The 23,682-nt window shown below is 42.5% G+C and overlaps 1 protein-coding gene across 1 annotated transcript in view; it reads right to left on the reverse strand.

Annotated features, from left to right (window-relative positions):
* Positions 1-23,682, reverse strand: part of LOC142484352 (CUGBP Elav-like family member 4) — a 411,605-nt gene that overhangs the window by 89,266 nt on the left and 298,657 nt on the right. The window contains exons 4-6 of the mRNA XM_075584034.1: positions 21,185-21,328; positions 13,560-13,707; positions 8,865-9,014 (exon numbers count right to left, since the gene is read on the reverse strand). Of these exons, the coding sequence (XP_075440149.1) occupies positions 8,865-9,014; positions 13,560-13,707; positions 21,185-21,328 (442 nt within the window). The remainder of the gene's footprint in view (positions 1-8,864; positions 9,015-13,559; positions 13,708-21,184; positions 21,329-23,682) is intronic.

The raw sequence follows: 23,682 nt of genomic DNA on the forward strand, positions 1-23,682 counted from the left end.
TGCAGAATAACAGCCAACAAGAGATTCCTTCCTCACTGGACCCATTTCTCTGTTGGTGTTCGGAGAGCATTATTTAGGAGGAGCAGCTGGGGCATCAATCTCCCTCAAAGGTGCAATCCCACAGTCGGCATTAAAACCACCTTTTGTTGTTTGTCTTGCTCCAGCAAATATATTGCTGCTTTTGTTTCTTTCAAAATTAATTACAAATTGCATATCCTGGAGGCCTCAGATGAGTTTGTCAATCAAATGTTTCTTTACTCTTAGCCGGCCCAGCGCTGATCAAAGTCACGGTCTGGATTCCTCAGTCTTTCTCAGAAATGTTGGCGAAATGAAAACATCTTTTATCACAAGACAAAATTCACATGATTCTCATTGGTCACTGCATTGTGAAGTTGGTAGTGGTTGGAAAATATATGTTACTAGCAGCGCTTACGTAACATGGCATTAAGCCTTCGCTAATGAGCTCTTGCTTTGGCATATATTTAGCTTTGCGAATATGCGTTAACCTCTGGAAAAACAACGTCCGTTAATGACCTTCACAACGACCCGCTATTAGTGGTGTGTGAATGGACCTGGATCTAGGCCTTTGTGATGTGACCCCACTGTAGTTTGAGGACAAATGATATGTGTAAAAGTGTGACAATGACTTTTAAAATGGGTAAACCACTAAACTAAACAAAGATTACTCATGTCTGTAAGATGGAGCTCTTCGCATTTAAAAGGGTGACTGTATTGAAATAAACTGTATACTAGGGGTAGGCAACTCCAGTCCTCAAGGCCACCAGCAGGTCAAGTTTTGAGGATATCCCTGCTTCGGCACAGGTGGTTCAATCAGTGGCTCAGTCTTTGACTGAGCCACTGATTGAGCCACCTGTGCCGAAGCAGGGATATCCTCAAAACTTGACCTGTTGTTGGCCTTGAGGACTGGAGTTGCCCACCAATGCTGTAGGGGCAACTGATACTGAGGAGGTGATGCTGACCTTTTAGAAGATGATACTATTGGATTACATGAGAACACACATGCGCCTCCCTCACAGTGAGTGTGTGCTCAAGATCTTACTACAAGTGTCCACTTGTACCAATCCCGAAAGGACAATGTGTGAAGAAGAAAGGAATGAAGAAAAACAAACAGAACAATATGTCCTGACCTACCCAAAAAGCGTCAAGGAGACAACTCAGGCCATCCAGCTCCCAGTACGACATGCTAGAAATTATTCCTATCTGACATTCAATTTAACAAGCTATATTTCAACCCGAGTGAGAGAAACGTGTCTAGGAATGTACACGTACTAGCTGTTTTACACCGGATTTTATGCAATACCTCTGTTTATAGGCCAAATAAACGTCTTGTATGTGGATGGGACGCATCTGCATTGTTATATCTGACTTTCACAGGCTCTACGCCTCCGCAAGGTCAGGATCACCGCAATAAAATGGAAAACGGAGCCACATCTCACCTTCTTCAATCCAATTTAAATCTTTCTATGCAGACTTAATCTAAATCCACTATCATATCATTTCATTCAACAAGCTTGCAAAGAGCCTTACAAAATTTATGTAGATTAAAATTCATGGCTTACCATAGTACGCATTCCGTATTATTAAGATTGATTAGGACAGCTGATGGCATGATTAAAGGAGCCAGCGTTTACTGTTGTAATTAATTAGGCATTCACACACAACAATAACTGCAATAACAAAAAGAATGTGCTGATCAGGGTGGAAGCGGCAAGGGGTCCCGCATTTAATGTCCCCATTTAACTACGCATGAGGCCACCAGTTCTTCAATGGGATCATTTGATTGTGAGGAGCTACTCAATCCATATACCTGCCCTTCCCCTGTTCACCTTCAGTTCTAATGGCCTTGCTTTCTCATCACATCACATAGACACCCCTGCATATCTTATCTGCATTTTTACAGCAGTGTAACTCAACCTAGTCAAGACCCGTCAAGGTCTTTGTGACAAAGTTGAACATGGAAGCCATGAAATCAGAAATGGTACAAAGCGAGGGAGGACTTCTGTAATGGAAATCAGCTGCCCTGGGAAGAGTCCCATTTAACTCCTTTGTTGCCCAAGAGGACATTCGACACAATGAAAGGGTAGCAAAGGAAGCAGAAGATCCTTGATCAATCTGGTGTTGTCAGGAGACTTTGAAGAATGGGTGATCAACAAAGGGATGATGTATGGACTGCGCACAACACATCGACTCATTTCAATGCATTAATATGCACCCGTTTGGTTTTCTTTCTACTGAGCATTGTTTGTTAAGACGTAAAGATGCAGTTCCATTTAAAACCAGTCAACCAATTTACAATGGGTAAAATGCATCAGGTAACCCTTCTTAAAGTAAATAATCAGCCGAGTACACTTATTTTAAACCATATGCTCTTTACGTGTAATGTTTCCTCTCTAGCCCTGTGCGTTAAGGAGATCTCCTGATCTGTTTTTGTGGATACCCCGGTACCCCTCAGCCCCAGCTTCCTTTTTTCCCCCTTGGAAGTTATTTTGATGCCTTCGTTAGCCGACCAGTGAAGGTTTCAGGGAGCATCAATCTTCCAGAGCAAGGGGAAGACAGCTCCCCCAGCATATCGCATAGGGGTCCAAAAGAGACTCGTCTGATTTCAAATACAACATCCCAATTGAAAAACATTAATACATTCCATTTTTTTCCCCCGCTCAGACACCCAAAAGAGAAGTTTTCATGGCAAAGCTGATTAACCCTCTCCCTGCCATACAGGCCAGGAAGTCAATTATAGCTGTGCCTCTCTGAACATAGTAACCCTATTAATTCTCTGCATACACTGAGAACTATGTTTTCCGGTGAAATTGGCAATGTATAAAATGTGACACATAGACCTCGGGGAGAAGCTTGATGGATATTTTATTTTGATAGCTATCTCCAGTCGGAGCACAAATGCTTTTATTACAGCTGCCAGGACCCGGCTTAATCACTTCCATTTATTACTGCAGGAGAGTGAGTTTGGAAGAATTCTGCTCATTAAAATATCTAATATTCTGAGTTAAAGATGGTAAATGAGTTCTTTTTTTTTTTTTCATTGTGTGGTTTATGGAATATAGTTGATTGTTACAAATGGAAAGAATAATGATTGCAAATGCTAATGAAATAGATCACAGATGTCTAATTGTAATTGAGTTACTTAGGATCTTCATGGATACCTGTTAACTGTTTTCCACTGGGGTTTAAGCCAAAGAAAGAGATGACAATACACGTAAGGTGAGTACAGTGAAGGGAGCACAGGAGTACTGCTGAATTCCCATGTTTTGTACAATGCAAAGTTGATGGGATCAATATATCCAGCTGGTATACAATAGTATACAAGATTGTATACATTGAGATACCTTAGTGCAAAGAGATTCTCTATGTGATGGAGTCAATTAAATGTAGAGACGGGTGAATCCCCCCAAATCCGTGTCCCGGATTTTCTCGCATTTCCCCCACCCCCAAAATCCATTTCACGGTGTCAAATCCGCAAACAGATTTGGGCGGTTTCAATCCGCACGGATTCATCAAAAACCGTCATTGGATATGACCCGTCGACGGATTTGTAGAATCCAATCTGCGGATTCGGCAATCCATGGGCGGATCCACCGACGGATCGCTGAATCCGCGGATTGGATTCTACAAATCCGTTCACGGGTTTCCGAACCTGCGGATTGGACTCTACAAATCCGTCCTTGGGTGGAGGAATGCGCATATTGTACTGGTAATAATAATACAAAAATCAGCAAACCGCGAATCAACCTTTTTGACATTGATCCGCTGAAATTCACGGACCAAAGGAACCGGACGATCCGCTGCGGATGCAAATCCGCCCCAAAAATCGTCCATCTCTAATTCTATGTCCTCTGACAGTGAGCATTGCATTGGATGTCATGTGTATCTGTTCATAGAATTGTTTTGTTTTTATGAGGGGCCTTATACAGCATTTGTTGTATTTTCGCATCTTTGGGATTTAGTTGTACACTGTAGTTTATTATGAGATAAAAAAGTGACAAAAGCACTCCAGGGTACAGTGTACAGCGAACAAAAATACCCCTTGTGAGCACATTCTCACGTCTCATAAAGGTCTGCAACCCTGCCCTATTATCTCTTAGCATACAGTGCTTACACTGCAGCAAGGGATTCTGGGTAGTGACGCTCAGTGTGTTACTTTATGCTTCTAATCCATGGAATGTGCTCATACGTGGTATTTTTATTTGCGGTAGCCATGTCAATAGTGATGTACGAAACCTTCCCATGAGGTGGCAAACCATGCAAAATGTTCCATTTTGAGTTCCTAAAAAGCCGCAGCTGGGTCAGAGTTCACACGCGATTTGCCGAGTGTTAATTCCGTGTGCATTGCAATCAGGGCCGGCTGGTAATATTGGGGGGTCCGGTGCAGGGCACTGGTGCGGGGCCTCCTACCTTCTCAATGTCTTCCTGCAGTGTCCCTCATCATGGCGCCGCGACGTCAAATAGCGTCGCATTGTCATGACAACAGGACATCACATGATGTTGTGACGTCATGCAGTGTCCCGTTGACATAGCAACGCGGCGCCACAGCGAGTCCCGTTGTCATAATGACACAGCGTCACATGACGCCCCATTGTCATGGCATCGCGGCGCCATGGTGACTGGACCCTGCGGGAGGAGATGCCACCGCAGGAGGTAAGAGAGTTACAGAAACCGCGCGCGCTCTCCCTGCAATCAGTTTAATTGTTGTGGAGAAAAGCGCGGGGTCTCTGTAACCGCGGGTGCAGTGGCGCGCCCGGCTCTGATTGCAATGTAGTTTACTATGCGAATTTGCCAAATTCGCTAAAAACACCACATTCTCTTAATCCTGGTTATAGATAGGGCGCACACACCATGTATCGGTCACTGTTTGGCGATGTTTTGCCGGCATCTTACTCATTTGACGACATTATTAGCCCTTTGAGGCTTAAACAATTCGCAGGGAATTACATTTTGGACAAAAAAACCTGCTTTAAATGACGCAAATGCATTTTGAACAGTTGCGTCCATCTCTCCATGTTAATCACTTGCATTTTAAAATGAGAAGTAGCACCTTTTTTTAACTAAAAAAATGTTTTTTAAGACTAGCATTTGAGGGTTATCCTGTCTGCTGGCCCTGAGGAAGAGTCGTAAAAATATACGTTGTTAGAGTAAACCAGTGGTTGTAGGGGTTTAAGAAGTAGTAGTGGTATTGGTCTTATTTACATCAATTTTGGGGCAAAGCTTTTACTGTAGGGTTATATTTGAAAAAGATTTATGTTGGCTGCCCGCAGCCACTGGAGCCGGTAGACACATCCATGGCACAGAATTCCGACAGGTAATCCTTGGCCGGCACCAGATTGTGGTGGAAAGACCTTGCGTGGATTTGAATCTCGGGGACCCTGAAGAGCTTGTGTTCTCACTGTTGTGTCCAGAGCTGGTTGTCTCAGAGAGCTGAGACCGTTATCTATAACTCCCCCTCTCCTCGGCGTGTATAGGGGACGCAAAGGAAAGGTCTAGCAATGAAACAATTTTTTTTTTATTGAAAATTCCCTTGTAGTCTTTTTCTGCCGAATTTCCAAAGATCAATGGGGAAAAAAGACATACAATACAATGTGCAGAATGACAAAAAAAACAAAAGACAAAAGACAAAAAGGCCTTTTGCTACAGTACATCCAACTTTACAAATGATATAGTTAAAGACTTCTGATTATCTGCTCAAACAAGGGTCATTTTGTCATTGAGAAGATAAAGAGATACTGTACGTATTTAATTTGTTAAGTTAGATGTAGCACTGGGCGTTTTTGACTTTTGTTGTGTGCATGAGGTCATAGTCCCAGTCAGAGATGTAAATGGCTCTCCCATGCTCCCTGTGATACACTGAGCTTGGTGGGGTGGCTTACTTGCTATGTAAACAACGCTGTCCCCAAGGAGCTAAACAACTGCAGTTACAGGAAAAAAAACTATATATATATATATATTTATTCTGTATGTTTTATATATATATATATTTATATATATATATATATATATATATATATATATATATATATATATATATATATATATATATATATATATATACTGTATATATACACACAAGTGCCGATTCTCACTCCTGCTCTCTTATTTGGAGACAGTCTTATTGGCCTCAGTGAAATCTCATTTATAAAAAGCAGGTGGAATCCATGAGAATGCCAAGTCTTGGTTAAGAAGCCCCAAATCTCACTGGTGTTGGTCTATTTTCCTAAGATGAGCTTGCATTTTCAATTTCTTTAATGTATTCATCTCTACCTTTGGTAGGACACTGTGCCATGCACCCACTACTCATTCAGCAGAAGAATACTTGCCCTTGCGTTAGCCCTAGAGCTTACATTTCTTCAGAGGCTGCAGATTCAAAATGTCATTCAAAATAATGAAAAAAGTTGTGTTTTTTTCAAAATTTTTTTTTGAAGAATGGTATATTTAAGACGGGTATCATCTCCTTACACACGACCACTCAAATCATAACAATTCTCTGAAAAATAATCAACATACAGTCCTCATTTGTTTATGGCATTCTGGCCCAAAGAGCCCCTGTAAGCTCAGAACCCAAATTCACCACATCATATATATATAGTTTTTTTCCTGTAACTGCAGTTGTTTAGCTCCTTGGGGACAGCGTTGTTTACATAGCAAGTAAGCCACCCCACCAAGCTCAGTGTATCACAGGGAGCATGAGAGAGCCATTTACATCTCTGCTAATAAGGGTGCTTCCTCTTCCCCCCTATCAGTGCTGCAGTGATGGGACTATGACAAGCAGACACCTGTGTGCTGGCGGCAGCAGCCAGATTCCTGTAGTGAGGCCTCCCAGCTAATGCGAAACCATTGCTAGCAGCCCCGAATAAACATCGGATCACAGAAATGACATCTCTTTATTACCTCTAGTGATGTCATATGTCTATATTACACCTTTTATTGAAGCCTTTTGCTCAGGTGTCAGCCTTCAAGGGTTGAAATCTGTGAGATTTGGGGATCTGGACTCGAGTAAAGTCTATGAAGCTGGTTATATAAAACATCAGTGAGACGGACTGAGAGTCAGTGAGAATATATGTGTCTTTCTTTGCTGCCAGAAGGGCCCAACAATATATTGGACCATATTTACTAAGCGGTGCTATTCTATGAGACACCTCCTGACCCATTCACTTAAAAGAAATCCCATTAAAAGCAACTGGATTTTCCCATTGATACATCTGGTGTGTCAGTCTTCGTCTCTATCCTTATCGTCTCTCCGTCAGGACCTGCCTAAACAGTCCCTGTTATAATGAAGCCTGTGCACATACAATAAGACACACGTGGCTTGTGCATGCTCCCGCACCCTCTAAAACAGGGGCGGCCAACTCCAGTCCTCAAGGGCCACCAACCGGCCAGGTATTAGAGATATCACAGCTTCAGCACACGTGGCTCAATCAGTGGCTCAGTCAGAATGACAGAGCCACCTGTGCTGAAGCAGGGATATCCTTAAAGCCTGACCTGTTGGTGGGCCTTGAGGACTGGAGTTGGCCGCCTCTGTTTTAGATCTTTCAATATAAAATGTTTATTTCCATGTGGCCTTCTGCCCAAACACATGTATGTATGTATGTATGTACTGTATGTATGTATGTATGTATGTATGTATGTATGTATGTATGTACTGTACTGCATGTATGTATGTATGTACTGTATGTATGTATGTAGGTATGTACTGTATGTACTGTATGTATGTATGTATGTATGTATGTATGTATGTATGTACTGTATGTATGTATGTATGTATGTACTGCATGTATGTATGTATGTACTGTATGTATGTATGTATGTATGTATGTACTGTATGTACTGTATGTATGTATGTATGTACTGCATGTATGTATGTATGTACTGTATGTATGTATGTATGTATGTATGTACTGTATGTATGTATGTATGTATGTATGTATGTATGTACTGCATGTATGTATGTACGTATGTACTGTATGTATGTATGTACATATGTACTGTATGTATGTATGTATGTATGTATGTATGTACTGTATGTACTGTATGTTTGTATGTATGTATGTATGTATGTATGTACTGTATGTATGTATGTATGTATGTATGTATGTATGTATGTATGTACTGTATGTACTGTATGTATGTACAGTATGTATGTACTGTATGTACTGTATGTATGTACTGTATGTATGTATGTACGTACGTACGTACGTACGTATGTATGTATGTATGTACGTATGTACGTATGTACGTATGTATGTATGTATGTATGTACTGTATGTATGTATGTATGTACTGTATGTATGTACTGTATGTACTGTATGTATGTACTGTATGTACTGTATGTATGTACTGTATGTATGTATGTATGTACGTACGTATGTATGTATGTATGTATGTATGTACGTATGTATGTATGTATGTATGTATGTATGTATGTCTTTATTTATATAGCGCCATTAATGTACATAGCGCTTCACAGCCGTAATACACGTCTCTTAGCTTGTAAGCTCTTTTGGGTCAGGGACTTGTTTCTGTGCCTCACGCCCTTCTCCTTATTTGCATTCTCCTCTACTGTATTACTGTATCTCTTGTTTACAATCTGTGGAAAGTGCTGCATACTGTACAGTACATGGTTGGAACTATATAAATCAACCAAATACGGCTTTCAAAAAAATGGGGGCCTGATGACCATTGCCAAACAGAGTGTACTGCCGTGCGTTCAAACCCGGTGTCACTCACCTTTATAATAGCACTTCAAACAATAACCTACAACCCCTTGGGGAGAAAGGTGGTTACAAATGACTGTACAAAAAATCGGATCACAGTCATACACAGGTCGGTCAGGTAGATACCTGGGTAAGGATGGATCCCGTTGGCAAACACAGCTTCTGCAGAAGGCTGCCCGTTAGCTTGTGGGGGGAGTCCAGTAAATCCATTCACCCCAATTGGAGACTGAATGCTAGGCACAGCTGGCGCAGTGATACCAGGAGGTGTGCTTCCACCTGGAAGGGAAAAAATGAAGAGGCCATTAGTGTCCACTGGAGATGGCACCGCAAGTCAGAAGAAATATGTAGAATTCCTTCTTGTGTGTACTTTTTGGGGGGGTTTCTGTCATAAAGCAAGATGTTAATATATAGATGTCACTCACACCATTCCCAGGGTCGGTATAAGAGGATTTAACACCATGCACCCAAAGGATATTTCCCTAGGATTTGATGGTAATGTTAATATACAGTGCAGAGTATCCCTTTCAGGGACAGAGGAGGGCAACGCATTGCTGACCTCGCTGGCACTGAGGGGGTTAAGCGACAGAGCTGACATTTCAAACAGGTATTCTTAACTTGTATTGGTCATTGTGCACTTCAATATTATTAATGATTCTGAGGCCCATCATATAAATATATATAATTCCAAAATGAAAATTGGTATTATTCCTTAGCATTTAATATGCTTATCACTATTGGACATATGGTTATCCATTTTACACTAGTAGGTTTAAAATGACTATCACAAATACACATATTCTGTATCTATAATCTCTATAAATTTACACTTAGTTAAACTACTGGTGGGATTAATTCGGCTTCACTGATCACATGTATTTCACATACGTGACTATATTTCTTCAGTGGAGCGGGCAATCCCAGAAAGTATAATATTACAGGTAGTCCTCGCTATCCAACGTTTCACTTTACAACGAATGGCATATCCAACGCTTTACAATGCAACTTCATGGGCCGTTTTTCAATGCCGGAATGCGTTATCCGACGCCTGAATGCGTTATCCAACGCTCACCGCCACTGATTAACACGGGACTCACTTTACAACGGTTTCACCACTCAACGCTACTTCCAGAACGGATTCCGTTGGATAACGGAGGACTGCCATTACTATCTACGCTAACACACACACAGACACACACATATATATAAATACTTCACCCGACCACACTTTGATGAATCAGACGACGCATTGCAAGTTTGAATATCAAAAAGAATATTTGTAGGACTATTTGTTTTGGACTATAAATATTGTTTTTTTTTTTTTTTAATATTCAAACTTGCAATACTGTGTCTGATTCCTCAAATGATACTGCTCCTGTACATTGCCTTCCACAATCCAGGTATCCAGCTTTACCACCCACTACTCGTCTTTACACCTAGCGTTCTGGTCCCAGATGTCTGCTCCCTCGTGGTGACCATGCGTATTATTCTCTCGCAATGCTTTTATCTTTCCTTCCCTTGTGAGTGCATCTCGTACCACTCCTTTCAACCAATTTATGAAATCCTTTTAATACGACTAAGCAGTATGGAACATGCCCTTCTTTTCTTTGTTTTAGAATTTAGAATTCGTTTGAATGTGGTTTCATCGCAGAAAGGAGCTGTCTTAGACTCTGTTTATTTTTTAGAGCACCCCCCACATTTCTCAAAATATATATATATTGTAAGGAGAGGTTTCAGGGATTATGGTAGCTGGTTATTTATTGAATTGGGGTGTTTAGGTGCTTGTGTATATCTTTTATTATTGTGTATTTTTGGCCTTCATGCTTTTTTATTAGGGTGACGATTGAGTGATATAGTGGCTTATCATGCCCATATTATATTGGTATGATGTACCACTATGCCAATCAATGGTACAGGGTGGGTATAGTGGTCCCATGGTGGCTGTTTAGGCCTCCCGAGTGGGTAGCGGGGAAGGGTGGGTTAACCCCTTAATTACTATAGCGGTTATTAACCTCTAAGGTGATTAAGGGGTTAGGGGCCATTAGATTGGATTTTTTCATGTATTCTTGCTGGCATAGGAGGACGTGGACCTGGAGTATGCTGACGAGGATGCCTTCATAATTTCAAGGGTAAGTAGAAAGGTTTATTTACTTTATTTATTTATGCTGGCTGGTGTTATATTTTATAACGGGCAAATTAGCTATTATCCATATCCGGATAATAGTAATTTTGCCCATTACTGTACTGTATGTATTGGGGGGGAGGGGGGATGTATTTATTTGAATGTATGTATATATATTTTTTTGTCACAGGATTGGTACCGCAGGCCAGCGGACACCCCCAGACACCCTGCGGGAACCACCGAGGCTCCCAAGACACCCGCAGGGACCACCTGAGGGCCCCCAGACACCCTGCGGGAACCACCGAGGCCCCCAAGACACCCGCAGGGACCACCTGAGGGCCCCCAGACACCCGTGGGTACCACCCGAGGACCCCCGGATACCCATGGGAACCACCCGAGGACCCCCAGACACCCACAGGGGCCACCGAGGGCCCCTGGACATCCGCGGGGACCACCCGGAGACCCCCGCTGGCCTGTTGTATTAATGCTGTGCAGAAAAAAAATGCTTTTATGCATGTCTCCATCTCTTTTGCGCCAGCCATAAGCTGGTGAAAAGAAATGGTGAACTTTTATAGTACGGATCAATTATCACTGCTTCGTGAATCAGGCTGACTGGCAAAAAATGGCGGGTTTGCCATTCTTTGGCCTATCGGGCAACATTTTTTTCCCTGACTGTTTATTGGTGATAAAAAGCCATTACAGCGCGATACTGCGCTGTTATCACTGCTTTGTGAATTGCACAGCAGGCAGTATCGCGCTATAAAGGCACTTATCACTGCTTTGTGAATCGGCCCCTATGTATTTACTCTTCCCAATTTGCCTTGGCTGTAAACTCCTGCGTTCTCGTACAGTTCTGCTAGTCAGGGAACGCATGGAAACTGCTGCAGGCCAATCACTTTACCTCCCCGCGGCTCCGCTTACCCAACGTTAATTGAGTACTAATTATGCTCACATTGTTCTCCCTTCACCTCAGACGCTGTCACACAGTCTTGCATTCCCCCCCATCCGCACCCCCCCAATACAGCTCTGTGCCTTGATATTGTTAAACTACCAGGGGCTGACGTCTCTTCGGGATTTTAATGGCAATCGCTGTGCAAAATTAACACTCGAGCAAATGTACATTTTCTCTTCATCAGTCAAAAAAACATAAAAATATATATATATATACAACGCGGTGAATATTCCCTATTCTCTTGTGTTGGCAGTTCTCCTTCCTATTATCATAGCTGACACTCCTACCTTGAAGTGACAGTTCCTTGTGTGCAGTTTCACACTGTGCTGTACACTGGATGAGAGGAGGCATTATTATGTACTGCTTCATCTAGTTCATTTTGCTTACTAAGCCCTAACTCTCTGTCTCTCTCTCCTACTTTGCTCCTCTGAAGTGTTGCTGTTTCAGCATCTTTTTCAGTCTGCGATAGAGACGAGAGTCACAATCGTCCTGCTTGTCTTCATCATGTCTCCAGAGTATATAAAATGCAGTATATATATAAAGAGATACAGTCCCTTGCACACAGTTCAGTAAAAGTTCCACTGCGCAGGCACTGGGACTTGGCGTGCCACCACTTCAAAGGTCAGTGCTTTCCTACGACTTTTATGTTCCTAATCTGGATTGACAAATGTCCCCCTCCCCCTCCTATCAACGCACAGCAATGCAGTCCAAATGGCTCAGGGTTTAAGTGACGGTTCCTACTTAAAGCACCAGACCTCACCCATCATTTGGCATGTTACCTCCTTATTCCATGAAAGTTAGGGCCCGCTGGACATCTACGCGGGAGTCACCCACCCGCTTCCCGAAGCTTATTTGATATTTCTCATCGGTGGGCTATGACCGCACCTAACATGGTACGATGTAACATCTTTGCTGACAGTGTCATTGGACATAAGGCAGGGTTGCTCAACTCCAGTACTCAAGACACTACAACAGGTCAGCTTTTAAGGATATCCCAGCCTCAGCACATCTGGCTCAATCAGTGGCTCAGTCGAAGAGCCTGCATCAGCACAAGTCACTCAATTAGTGACTGAGCCACTGCTTGACCCACCTGTGCTGAAACAGGGATATCCGGAAAACCTGACCTGTTTGGGGGGTGGGGGGTGAGCTCTTGCGGACTGGAGTTGAGAAACCCTGGCAAAAGGATTATAATAAACATTCAGATGAGGGATGTCCAAAACCGTGTCTGATTGAGGTAGACACAATTGTGGCAGGAGACACTATTTGCCAGCTGTCTCCACTGACGGAGAGACCTACTTTGACTGTTAGTCCTTTCTGATGCCTCCTCCAATTCAGGATACAGTATATTTCTGTCCAGGCGGGTTTTAGATGGGACATGACCTACACATTTGGGACATTTGGCAACACTTTTGGACATGCCCAGTGTTTTGTAATATTACTGTACTGTGTTTAACAGGACGAGCCACTGATGGCTGGATAACTGGGTAGGCTTCCATGCTGACAGCCTTATTACTTTCCCTAAATATTAATATTAAATTGTCTCCCAAGTTAAGACTGGAGCAGCCAAGAACGAAATGGAACAATAATACAACCATTGGCAGAGGGAGATTGTTGCTTTACCACACTAGACCATCTGTGATATAGGACATTCTAGCATTCTTTTCCTCCGAGACAGTATTAGAATTCACTGCCACTCACACACAGTAGATGCCCCTTCCCCGGCTTGCGCCGTGATTTACCCGTATCTTACCTGATGTCGGAGTCATGGGGGCGGCGGCCAGGCCGTTCATGTTAAGAGCCGCCATCTGCTGCATCTGGGCAGCTGCAAAAGCGGCCATGGGGTTCAGGTACCCGCCTTGTGCGACGGAAGCCATAATAGCGGCCTGCTGCTGCATCAGCTGGAACAAAGAGAGAGCGGCGAAAAAATATCACGAGTTTACCGTCAGGACCCACCAACCCCCCCGCAGAAACCAAGCAAGAAATGCCATTATCAAGACGTCCTGAGAGGGGCGATAGGGAAATATACAATAGTACAAATAATCATATAATAATAATAATATGCTATATTATCATATAACAATAAAAAATAATAATATATATTGCAACAAAAAATGTAATAACTTATCAATATTAGACACTTCATTAGGAAAATTCCGCACTCCTAAAGTAAAATGTTGACTTATTTGTTAGTGATTAAGGGCTTCTTTTTACTAAGCGCAGTGAAATTCAGGTTTAACAGATGCTTATAGTACTGGCTAATGTTGGTAGAATTCAGTAGTTGCTTTACAATTTTTTATAATCTATGAATAGTATATTTATGAAAGAGATTAAGATATTAAATATCTCCGAAGCATTTGGCGGTCATGGAATTATTAGAAATACAGTATATACAGGAGGTCCTCGGTTATCTGACGGAATCCATTCAGCAAGCTGCCGGCGGCGAGCACCGGTTAATGCGTTCCGCAAGATGCATTGGGATCCGTCGGATAATCCGTTCATCGTACAATGAAATGACGGATAGTGAGGACTACCTGTATATGTGTATATAGTATTAAGAAAAGCGGCACTCATGTATTCAATGGGCAAAACCTATTGGCGTGCACTGAAAGTAAACAATGTATAAAAATGTAGAAATAATGCACTCTCAGAATTAATAGATATAGAAGAAAAAGGTTTTATTTGAACCGGATCAACATTTTGGTCCTTTTAAGCACCCTTCTCAGGATCTTGAAATCTGAGGTCTATATCTATTGACCCTGAGAGTGAAAGTATATATATATATATATATATACATACATATATATATATATATATATATATATATATATATATATATATATATATATATATATATATATATATATATATATACAGGCATACCCCGCATTAACGTACGCAATGGGACCGGAGCATGTATGTAAAGCGAAAATGTACTTAAAGTGAAGCACTACCTTTTCCCACTTATCAATGCATGTTCTGTACTGCAATCGTCATATACGTACATAACTGATGAAATAACACATGTGTAACAGGCTCTATAGTCTCCCCGCTTGCGCACAGCTTCGGTACAGGTAGGGAGCCAGTATTGCTGTTCAGGACGTGATGACAGGCGCATGCGTGAGCTGCCGTTTGCCTATTGGGCGATATGTCCTTACTCGCGAGTGTACTTAAAGTGAGTGTACTTAAAGCGGGGGTACTTAAAGCTGTGTGTCAACCATACTCAATACTCATACTCAAAGGTAATCTTAAAACCCCGAAAGAGAGACGGTTGCATGAATACAAATTTATGCAACTGTTCAGGACACTTAGCAGTGGCCTAAACAGAGATCGAAATTTTATGAGTCATTACTGACACAAGTGAACTCTCGTCCCATGAGCGCTAAAGGCCATGTCTGTACATACTGTGCTATATGTATGCACACACAGCTGTCTCTCACACATACTAATACTCCTTGTTTTTCCATCCCTATACACCAATAGGGACCACTAAGTATCCACACACACTTTTAGTTGTGCTACAAACTCTCACATTTCAACACCCACCCACACCATTTATAACCAGTCCCACTCCACACACACCTTGTGTAAAGCACTGTATATACTGTGGGCTCTCCATTCATTTTTATTCACACTGATACACATACACACTCTTTCTTCACTTGCTTTCAGTAACCTTTTGACACCTCTAGCCATAAAACACATCCACACCGGGGGAAGGAACAGCACAGATAACATTCCAAGAGACACTGTTTTTAAGTTTACCTTTTGCTTCATTCATTGTAACATCGCCGCAAGAAGAGATCAGTGTATCTCGAAAGCTCGCACAAATAAAAGCATTTCGTTAGCCACAGAACGGTATCATCTATTTATTTTTTGATTATATATATATATATATATATATATATATATATATATATATAATATCTATCTATCTATCTATCTATCTATCTATCTATCTATCTATCTATCTATATATATATATAAATATATATATATATATATATATTTATACTTAAAAAGTATTTGCATATTTGAGAATTCTGACTCCGCTCTTCAATGCCTTTTCACCCAGTCTTCACTTCAGCTTCACCCGGTCTTTACTGCCTCTTCACTTGATCTTCACTGCAACTTCACCTGGCTTCACTGCCACTTCACCCGGTCTTCACTGCCTCTTTACCCGGTCTTCACTGCCTCTTTACTCGGTCTTCACTGCCTCTTTACCCGGTCTTCAATGCTGCTTCACGCAGTCTTCAATGCCGCTTCACCAGGCTGCAATTCCGCTTCACCCGGTCTTCAATGCCGCTTCACCCGGTCTTCACTGCCGCTCACCCAGTCTTCACTACCTCTTTACCCGGTCTTCACTGCCTCTTCAGCCGATCTTCACTGCTGCTTCACCAGGTCTTCATTACCTCTTCACCAGGTCTTCATTACTTCTTCACCCGGTCTTCAGTGCTCTTCACCTGGTCATCACTGCTTCTTCACCAGATATTCACTGCCGCTTCACCCTGTCTTCACAGCCTCTTTGCGGTGATAATAGACATGTAGAATACACAGAAGCTGTCCATCTCATTTAGTGAAAAAAATGCTCCCTCTGCCACTCATTGGACTTTATTGAATTTGCGAGTTGATGAGAAGGAATAGAGGGACAGCCACATCGGGGATTAATAATGAAACAGCAACAGTGCTGATCTGAGTAATAAATAACCTCTATGTGAAAGTTAGAATGTGCTGTGCTATAATGTGTGAATTGTATGCAACCTTTCCACTGAGACCTTTGCTTTAAACATTGGCACAGGTACATCTTTATATTTGAAACAGTTTTGGGTGTCGAACGAAGTCCTGGTAATGTGTAGCTAAAAATAAATAAATATGTATTTGCATGCATGTTGTTATTTTCATCTGTTTGTGTTATATATGTATCCATTATGTCCTCCTGTTCCCTCTCCCTCCCACCATGCTTAAGCTTTACCTCCAAATAGAGCCACTTATACTCCATGTGGAGAGATACCTGTGCAGACAAAAAGGAACAAATCCTCAGTACCCGAAGGAGAGAGAAAATATTCTGTAACTTTGAAGGAAGGTGCATGTCTCTCCAAGGCATCGAAAAGCAATGCTTCAGGCCCGCAACACCTACCAGATGAAAGGCCCATTGTGGGCCTTAATCGTCACTTTCTGAGGCCTGGTTTGTCCCGTTGAAATAAAGGGAACCTATTTTCCTCTACTAATGAGTGCTGTATCTAAATTCTTTCACAACTAAAGCTGTCTCACATTTTAATCTGGTCTGTAACTGTTACATACGCCTATAACATATTATCTCTTACTGTGCATGCAATGTATTTATATATAATATATGTAGCTGGATACTAAATTCCCTGCCCTAGTACTATAAGTCCTGGTAACAGCAGGTCCCCTGTATGTTACTTTGTTGCAGTTTCCAGGCAGGTGCCTGAAAACCGTTGGAGTCCTGTGCCAGGGGGGTGGGGGGGAGGGTGGAGGAGGGGGGGTGGAGGGGGGGTGGGCTTACTCTGGTGGTTGTGCCCAGTTGCTGGGGCTTAGGAGTGGGGCCCCCCCTTGTATAAAAGATGGCTCCCATCCAAAAAGTCCCTCTTTTCCACCTTGGAGTGTGTGCTACCTTGTGCGTAGTGTAGTGTTCCTGCCTTGCTCTATGGGGGGTGAGGGAAGTCCAGACTAGCCTGGGGCCTCAAGCTCCTAGGGTGACTAGTCCTGTCCTGCCCAGGGAGGGGATGGTACCCCTGGGTTGGAATATCTGCGCAGAAGGACTTTATGGGACTGCTGTTATGCTGTGTGCCAATAAACCTTTTGCACTGGTACTGGTACTCAAGACTCCTTTTCTGTTACTATGGAAGTTCCTGTATGGATAAACTCCTGTCTAATGCAGGAGCTCGGCAGGATGGAGGCGCTGCACCATTCTAAATGAGATTCTATTCCCCAAGCTCCCTACAACATCAAAGAGACTCAGCCTTCTGTGAGCCAACAGGCTAGCACCACAGCACCGTAATATCCCTAGTACTATCAGATCTCCCTTAGAGGGGGATAGGGGTGTTACATGTATAACCCTTTTCACTTAATGTAACCATGTATCTGTTATCAGAATTCTGTGCCCAGGACATACATGAAAACGAGAGGTAATCTCTCAATGTATTACTGTACTTCCTGGTAAAACATTTTATAAATAACAACCTTATAAATGTGACAACCTTCCCCCCCCTTACGGGAGATCTGCATGCTACGTGTGTACCGGTGCTGGTTAGCAGATACCGCCTCACTCACTGGGGAGGAGGCTACATCCTGGAATAGTCTCTCTAAATTTGGGTTAGGAGCCTCTTATATACCTGGGGAGGGGTTAGTGACCCTGCCCCAAACTGGGCAGGTGTTAGAGGAGGTTCCGGTGTCACACCATTCTACGTGTGCCCATAACAATTACCCCCTCCCCCCCCCCAGGCATGACACTCCCAACTGCCACCCAGCCTGCACCTGGCTATGGCAACAATATAGCTAGTGTGCCAACGGACTCACATCCTGGCCATGTGAAAGGGATTTAACCCTGACACTGCCTGCACTTACCAGGACTTACATGCCAGGGCCGGGAAACACATAGCCAGGGGGGCACTAGGCTACATGTATAATATGGTCTGAGAGAGTGACATAATACTACAATCGTGAGTGTTACTTTGGTATTGTGCTGCCGCTTGTTCTATTTTTTTTCTGAGAGATACCTGAGAATACACCCGAGATAACCGGGAAAATAGGATCACTTCAATTATTTGAGTATATTTTGCATATTTAAATGAGCTTATTTCCCAGCGGTCTCAGGTGTGTTCACAGGTCTCTCTCCACATGGAGGATCTTCTCTCTCTTGGGCACTAATGGGTTTATGTACTGTAGTGTCTCTGTGACAGCCACATAAGAGGCCTCTTTCTACATGCGGCGATCTCTAGGGCCATCCAGCACAAAAAAAAACTACGAGCTATTAGTAAAAGTATAGAAATAATGTTAATCTTTTTTTAAGGGCTTTAACAATGGCCATGGGAGAACTGAAGCAATTATTCGAAAAATAACCATTCTGGCTTTTGTTAGGGTTTTTCAATAGTATATTGGGTGATATTTAGTAAGCAGTGCTCTTCCATGATACACCTACAGCACAAGCACAGCTCAGTAAAATGGCCTCTTATACTGTAGCTCATTCAACTTAGAAGACTGAGCAAAAGGGAAAGCATACAAAAAGCGCTAACACTATTCTGTGCCTCTATGTAAATAAAATTGTGACGATCAATAGTGATAAACGAGTATAAAAAGGGAATAATAAAATGTGCAAAGAATGACAAGTCATCACCTAAAAAAAAATGGGTTCTTTCAAAAACCCTAAAGGGAAGAGTACTAGGCATAGGTTCTCTTGGGTGCAGGGTCTTGATCCAGATCCAGATTGTTTCCACATATCATCTGGATCAACACCCTGAACTCAAGAGAACCTATGCCTAGTACTGTTACTAGGGCTTCACCTTGAGAAAGGCAGTATTAGACTGCTGAAACGTTGGACTTTATGGCCTATTAAAACCTCCTTTTGAGTAAGACCGTGTGCCTGCTTCTTCTTCTTTGTACTTGTTCTGTTAGAAGACTGAGCCACTGATTGAGCCACCAGTGCAGAAGCAGGGATATACTTAAAACCTGACCGGTTGGAGGGTCTTGAGGACTAGAGTTGAGAACCCCTTCTCTACAGGGTTCCAGCATGGAATGTGTCTTATAGAGGGACAGTGCTTTGTAAATATTGCCCTGTATAGCCCATTCACTTGTATGAACCCATAAAGGAGGAGTCTGATGGAGTAGAACTTAGTCAAAACGACCCATTATGTTTGTGCCTTCATCACCACAAGGGCCAGTAATGTACTGGAGACCTAGTCTTCACCCAAGTTATGTTATGGGAATAATAGTGTTTTTCTGACAATTTCGCACATGCAGCCTTCGGGTAGAAGGTGGGAGGGACAAATACAGTCAAAGAACAGGAGTTGCACGGTGCAGGAAGTTCCAAATGAAAGTCATACATCAGGTGGAGTCCAAATGGCCCATATATACTGTAAGGATATGAGCTGGTTGTTTGTTTGATAAAGGAAGTTATGTTAAAGTTACAGTAATACGCTTACTTAATACATGAGCAGAAATACAGAAATATTGGTCCAACCTGCATTACGCTACTTTTTCTGTCCCAAAAAATATTGTTGCAATGTTTCCTACAATAAGGCCGAGGAGATTGATCCATAAAAATGTCAGAATAAATATACTCAGAGTAACATCTATCATTTCATTAATTTGCTGTCTCAGATTGGAAATACACATGTTGCATGGATGTCCCTTTTCTGACAAGTCCTTTTCATCTCTTTTTAGTGATTTCTTTCTGTTATTTGTATGTTATGTGTATGTTATAGGAGAACACAAAATCTGCCGGCGTGTTTACAGGCTTGTGACGAGCACTTCCTCTCCTACAAGAATTAAGAACAATAGCGCCCTGTGAAAGTATTTGGAGGGACTGTACCCTATAAAAGAGAGGATACCAGAAGGAAATCACGAGACAGCACTCGGCTGGGAGTATGCAAAAAATATAAATATATTGTAGAAATGGCACACACAAAAGCAGCGTTTCTGTCTTTGTAGAGCGTGTCCATGTCTTGAATGATAAGCTGATTTTATAGTTTTATACAGACGAGGCCACGACTATTCTAAAGCTTGCTTTAAACTAGCCGGGTTACATTCAGGGTATGCGCTGGGTATGTGCTGGGCTAGTTTGAGGCAAGTTTGAGGCATTTCTGCATTGACTAACGACCCATAGGATTAACACAGCAGGGGTCCCTGACAGTCCCATTCAGTTTGAATGGGACTGCCAGGGACCCCCGCTGTTAATCTGATGGGCCATTAATCAATGCAGAAATGCTGGGGCTAGTTTAAGGCACGTTTAAGGCATTTATTCTGGCTGTACCTGGGTCTTTTTGGTGATTGCCACTGGTTTGTTTTAGGATAGTCGTGGCCTCATCTGTTTGTGAGTGCGACACTAGCTATGTACCATTTGATAATAAGTGAAAGATACAATATCTCACTATTGGCATTTCCTTGCTCTTGTCTTTTCTTCCAATATATACACACACACATATATATATATATATATATATATATATATATATATATATATATATATATATATATATATATATATATATATATATATACCCTGTATATTGTACATTTCTGAGTAATATCCTACTCTTTGTATACAGTAATTATCTATACAATATATCTCCTTTATCTTATGGTACGCACACAATCCCAACCTAATGCGCCCAAATGGCCGGTAAATGATGGACTTACTGCTTGAGCGTAGGCACCATAAGCTCCGAACTGGATGGCCATTGGGTTGAACATGCCCATCTGGCCGGCCATTTGTTGCATGCGTCTCATTGTGCGCTCCTTATCAGTGTCTGCAAACTTCACCACCAGACTTGACGAGGCTCCCTATTACAGAACAAGAAAAATCACATTACTGATAGAGACGAGGCCCCTATTACAGAACAAGAAAAGTCACATTACTGATAGAGACGAGGCCCCCTATTACAGAACAGGGGAAGTCACGTTACTGATAGAGACGATGCCCCTATTACAGAACAAGGGAAGTCACAATACTGATAGAGACGAGGCCCCTATTACAGAACAAGGGAAGTCACGTTACTGATAGAGACGAGGCCCCCTCTTAGAGAACAAGGGAAGTCACATTACTGATAGAGACGAGGCTCCCTATTACAGAACAAGAAAAATCACATTACTGATAGAGACGAGGCCCCCTATTACAGAACAAGAAAAATCACGTTACTGATAGAGACGAGGCCCCTATTACAGAACAAGAAAAGTCACATTACTGATAGAGACGAGGCCCCCTATTACAGAACAAGGGAAGTCACAATACTGATAGAGACGAGGCCCCCTATTACAGAACAAGGGAAGTCACGTTACTGATAGAGACGAGGCCCCCTATTACAGAACAAGAAAAGTCACGTTACTGATAGAGACGAGGCCCCTATTACATAACAAGAAAAGTCACATTACTGATAGAGACGAGGCTCCCTATTACAGAACAAGAAAAGTCACGTTACTGATAGAGACAAGGCCCCCTATTACATAACAAGAAAAGTCACATTACTGATAGAGACGAGGCCCCCTATTACAGAACAAGGGAAGTCACGTTACTGATAGAGACGAGGCCCCCTATTACAGAACAAGAAAAGTCACATTACTGATAGAGACGAGGCCCCCTATTACAGAACAAGGGAAGTCACATTACTGATAGAGACGAGGCCCCCCATTACAGAACAAGGGAAGTCACGTTACTGATAGAGACGAGGCCCCCTATTACAGAACAAGAAAAGTCACGTTACTGATAGAGACGAGGCCCCCTATTACAGAACAAGAAAAGTCACATTACTGATAGAGACGAGGCCCCCTATTACAGAACAAGAAAAGTCACATTACTGATAGAGACGAGGCTCCCTATTACAGAACAAGGGAAGTCACGTTACTCATAGAGACGAGGCCCCCTATTACAGAACAAGAAAAGTCACGTTAATGATAGAGACGAGACCCCCTATTACAGAACAAGAAAAGTCACATTACTGATAGAGACGAGGCCCCCTATTACAGAACAAGGGAAGTCACATTACTGATAGAGACGAGGCCCCCTATTACAGAACAGGGGAAGTCACGTTACTGATAGAGACGAGGCCCCCTATTACAGAACAAGAAAAGTCACATTACTGATAGAGACGAGGCTCCCTATTACAGAACAAGGGAATTCACATTACTCATAGAGACGAGGCCCCCTATTACAGAACAAGAAAAGTCACGTTACTGATAGAGACGAGGCCCCCTATTACAGAACAAGGGAAGTCACGTTACTGATAGAGACGAGGCTCCCTATTACAGAACAAGGAAAGTCACATTACTGATAGAGACGAGGCTCCCTATTACAGAACAAGGGAAGTCACGTTACTCATAGAGACGAGGCCCCCTATTACAGAACAAGAAAAGTCACATTATTGATAGAGACGAGGCCCCCTATTACAGAACAAGAAAAGTCACATTACTGATAGAGACGAGGCTCCCTATTACAGAACAAGGGAAGTCACATTACTGATAGAGACGAGGCCCCTATTACAGAACAGGGGAAGTCAAGTAACTGATAGAGACGAGGCCCCCTATTACAGAACAGGGGAAGTCACGTTACTGATAGAGACAAGGCCCCCTATTACAGAACAAGGGAAGTCCCGTTACTGATAGAGACGAGGCCCCTATTACAGAACAAGGGAAGTCACATTACTGATAGAGACGAGGCCCCCTATTACAGAACAAGAAAAGTCACATTACTGATAGAGACGAGGCCCCCTATTACAGAACAAGAAAAGTCACATTACTGATAGAGACGAGGCCCCCTATTACAGAACAGGGGAAGTCACGTTACTGATAGAGACGAGGCCCCCTATTACAGAACAGGGGAAGTCACGTTACTGATAGAGACGAGGCCCCCTATTACAGAACAAGAAAAGTCACATTACTGATAGAGACGAGGCCCCCTATTACAGAACAAGAAAAGTCACATTACTGATAGAGACGAGGCTCCCTATTACAGAACAAGGGAAGTCACGTTACTGACAGAGACGAGGCCCCCTATTACAGAACAAGAAAAGTCCCATTACTGATAGAGTCGAGGCCCCCTATTACAGAACAAGAAAAGTCACATTACTGATAGAGACGAGGCCCCCTATTAAAGGACAAGGAAAGTCACGTTACTGATAGAGACGAGGCCCCCTATTACAGAA

The sequence above is a fragment of the Ascaphus truei genome, chromosome 1, assembly GCF_040206685.1.
Source record: "Ascaphus truei isolate aAscTru1 chromosome 1, aAscTru1.hap1, whole genome shotgun sequence".
Classification (NCBI taxonomy): Eukaryota; Metazoa; Chordata; class Amphibia; order Anura; family Ascaphidae; genus Ascaphus; species Ascaphus truei.